The 3,665-nt window shown below is 40.2% G+C and overlaps 1 protein-coding gene across 1 annotated transcript; it reads left to right on the top strand.

Annotated features, from left to right (window-relative positions):
* The first annotated feature begins 392 nt into the window (after window positions 1-392).
* LOC125344936 (inactive ubiquitin carboxyl-terminal hydrolase 54-like) lies at window positions 393-2,590 on the top strand. Its single transcript, XM_048337224.1, has 4 exons — window positions 393-802; window positions 930-1,012; window positions 1,979-2,084; window positions 2,193-2,590. The coding sequence occupies exons 1-4, from the start codon at window positions 701-703 to the stop codon at window positions 2,364-2,366; spliced, it is 465 nt and encodes a 154-aa protein (XP_048193181.1). The 5' UTR covers window positions 393-700; the 3' UTR covers window positions 2,367-2,590.
* The last annotated feature ends 1,075 nt before the right edge of the window (window positions 2,591-3,665 follow it).

The following is a 3,665-nucleotide window of genomic DNA, read 5'->3' as shown; positions in this document are numbered from 1 at the left end:
ATGTCAGACTGGAGATGTGGTTCAAATGGTAGAGTGCCTTGTCTGAGGAAGAAAGCCACTGGAGGGGCTAGGAATGTGGCTTAGTTGTACAGTGCTTGCCTAGCATACATGAAGCCCTACGTTTGATTCTTTAGCACCAAATAAACAGAAAAGGCCAGAAATGGCGCTGTGGCTAAAGTGCTAGCTTTGAGCAAAGAGAAGCCAGGGACAGTGCTCAGGCCTTGAGTCTCAAGCCCCGGGACTGGCAAAAAAGAAAAGAAAAGAAAAGAAAAAGCCAAGCGAGAGTCAAAGCCCTGTGTTTTAGCCCTAGAACCGGATTGAAAAAATGTTATATACTGTATAATCCCATGTTTAGAATGTTCTTGAAATAACGAAACTGATGAGAGAAGGTTAGTGGTTGCTATGATTAACGGGTGTGATTGGTCGAAGGAACCTTGTGGTGATGGAACTCTTCTGTATCTCGATTGTGGTATTTGACTATACATGTGATAATTGCAGAGCCACACTCACACACACAAGTTCAAGTAAAATTGGTAGATTCTCTTCATGTCCATTTCCTGGTTTTGATACTGTTTGTTTTTGTTTTTAACAAAAGTTTAGAGGTATTCCTGTTCCAGAAGGACTTCTATTTCTTTGAAGTGCTTAGTGTTGTTGGTACACTGCTTTTTTTTTTTTTTTCCCCTGTCAGGAAAACCTCCTGATGAGAATTCACTTCCACATTGCTGATGAAACCAAAGAGGACATATGTACTGCCCAACACTGCATTTCTCACCAGAAATTTGCAATGACATTATTTGAACAGGTGAACCCTGTCTCTTCTTAGACTTATTCCTCAGGAGCTCCTTATCCTGAGATATGGGAGGATCTTAAATGGGTTCCAAAATAGTTCATAACTGTTGTTGCTTACTGGTTTTTTCTTCTTGACCCAGTGTGTATGTACAAGCTGTGGTGCCACTTCTGATCCACTGCCTTTCATCCAGATGGTGCATTACATCTCTACTACTTCCCTTTGGTGAGTCTTACTTGTTGTAACATTAGGTACTCCTTCAGTTGATTGGATTTTACCATATAGTATATATCTTTATTGCCATGTTTGTACTTTTTACAAGATCTCAGTACAATCATTTAAAAATAACCATTGTTTTCCTTTTTTCCTCTCTTATCCCTTCCCTTTTCTTAGGCTTAGTTCTGGCCAGCAAAGTGGGAGGAGAAATGGGGATTCTATGAGCTTTGGATTTGGGGACAGGTAGTGGTTACTCACTGTGTCTGTGGGATACTGAGGCTGGTCAGGACAAAAGGTGGTATAGTGGTCCGAGGAAGAAAATCAAACATGCAAAGTTTGCATGAATAAATTTTCTTTTTTGGAAGTACTGGGTATGAACTCAGGGCTTCATGTTTAGTGGGAAAGCATTCTATACCTGATCCATTCTTCCATCCTGTTTTTTTTTTTTTTTTTTTTGTGTGTGTGTGTGTGTGTGTGTGTGTGTGTGTGTGTGTGTGTGTGTGTGTGCTGATATGCTCTCACTTGACTTTGAGCTCTGCCACTTGAGCCACATCTCCAGTTTTAATTAGTGTTAAGAGTCTCTCAAATTTGTCTCTCCAGGCTGGCTTTAAATTGTGATCCATAGATTTCAGCTTCCTAAGTAGATAAGGTTATAGGCATGAGCCACTGCCTCCAGCCCTTTTTGCTGTTCTTATCTTTCAAATAGGGTCTCTGTTTTTGTTCTGGCTGTCTGAGAACCACAGTCCAGCCTTAGTCTTTCTCATACATAGGTGCACACCACATACCCAACTGTTGGTAGAGATGGGATATCTTGAACTTTTTGCCCTTGCTAGCTTTGAATTTCAATCCTCCCAAGTAAGTAGGATTATAGATGTGAAGCAGGTGATTACTGGCACCTAGCATAAATAATTTCTTTGCTTTAGCTATAATTCAGTACAACTCCCACCATCATCCCCCTCTTTCCCTGTTTTGAAGCAATCAGGCTATTTGTATGCTGGAAAGACGAGAAAAACCTTCACCAAGCATGTTTGGTGAGCTACTTCAGAATGCCAGCACCATGGGGGACCTGCGAAACTGTCCGGTGAGTTAATTAAGTAGGGTTCAGGGTAAAAAGGAGAACCTTGGCTTAGTAAAACTGAGGCAGTAGCATTAGGAAACATATTGAACTAGCATTATGTATCTATTTCAGAGCAATTGTGGAGAGAGGATCCGGATTCGTCGTGTGTTGATGAATGCTCCACAGATTATCACAATTGGGCTGGTCTGGGACTCAGACCATTCAGACTTGGCAGAGGATGTCATCCACAGTCTGGGCACCTGCCTCAAGTTGGGTGATGTACGTGTTAGTTATCTTCCTTTCTAACGTCTGAGTTCTTGTGTCTTAGAATTTTTTAAGTATTAAATAAAGAAGTATGTCCATAACAGATACTATGGAGTTTTGGACCGCTATGCTTATATTGTAGATACATGCATCTTTATGTTCATGTTTATGTATGCACCTGTTCATGTATACCCTTTGTGAAGGTAGCTAAGACTTTTTGAGGAAATGGAATGATTTAGAAATGGAATGAAGAAGAGGTTGATAAAATTACTAATGGTAAAAATTAATTTATAAAGTTATTGTATCTTCTCATTGTGAGTTTATATCAAGATAGTATAGGGAAATATATTTAACCATGAGACATAGTAAGATTCAAGGACCGGGCAGTCCTGGCTATTGCTGCTATGGAAACTGAAGGTGGTAAAAGTTGCTGATGAGAGCCATGTTAACAAAGTAATAAAGCAGCTTGGAAGAGCAGATAGTGGCTCAGAGGTTTTCCTTTCATTTATTTAGGGAAATAGGGGAGTGGGGATAGGATCTCCATTCATCAGCTCCACTTCTTAGTTGTAGGTACAGTTAGAATCTTCCTTTAGTTCAAGAAGAACCTGAAAGTCTGGATTTCTTTCTACTAATTTCTCTCTGGGATAGTTGTATGACTGAAGGGATTTTGTTAGTTTTTAAACTATTATGACATTCAGAGTCAGTAAATTATCTAGGATCTTGTTTTAGGTCCTTTTCTCAAGAAATCTTGTTGATACAGCCTATGTGCAGCAAGATCTCTTTTTCCCCCTAAAATTTTATAGTTCACATATTCCGCACTGTTTTAGCTTAATTTTTATTGCTTTCTCAACCAAAGAAATTCCTCAAGGCTGGAATTCTTTTCTTCAAATTTGTGTGTATTTTTTACCACTTGGTAGGCAGTTAAAATGTTGGCAACCAGCACAACTGTACTATTTCTCCTAACGGCTAGAGCTTGAACTTAGGGCCTGGATACTGTCCCTGAGTTTTTGTGTTCAAGGCTAGCACTTTACCATTTATTTGAGCTACAGCTTTTTTGTGGTACTTAATTGTTTTTGTTTTGTTTTTTGCCAGTCCTGGGCTTGAACTCAGGGCCTGAGCACTGTCCCTGGCTTCTTTTTGCTCAAGGCTAGCACTCTACCACTTGAGCCACAGCGCCACTTCTGGCCATTTTCTATGTATGTGGTACTGGGGAATCGAACCCAGGGCTTCATGTATACGACACAAGCACTCTTGCCACTAAGCCATATTCCCAGCCCCTTGTGGTGCTTAATTGGAAATAAGAATCTCACAGACTTTCCTACCCAGGCTGGCTTTGAACCT

The sequence above is a fragment of the Perognathus longimembris genome, unplaced genomic scaffold (assembly GCF_023159225.1).
Source record: "Perognathus longimembris pacificus isolate PPM17 unplaced genomic scaffold, ASM2315922v1 HiC_scaffold_4697, whole genome shotgun sequence".
NCBI classification, from domain to species: domain Eukaryota; kingdom Metazoa; phylum Chordata; class Mammalia; order Rodentia; family Heteromyidae; genus Perognathus; species Perognathus longimembris.
This window is presented reverse-complemented; position numbering and strand designations above follow the sequence as displayed.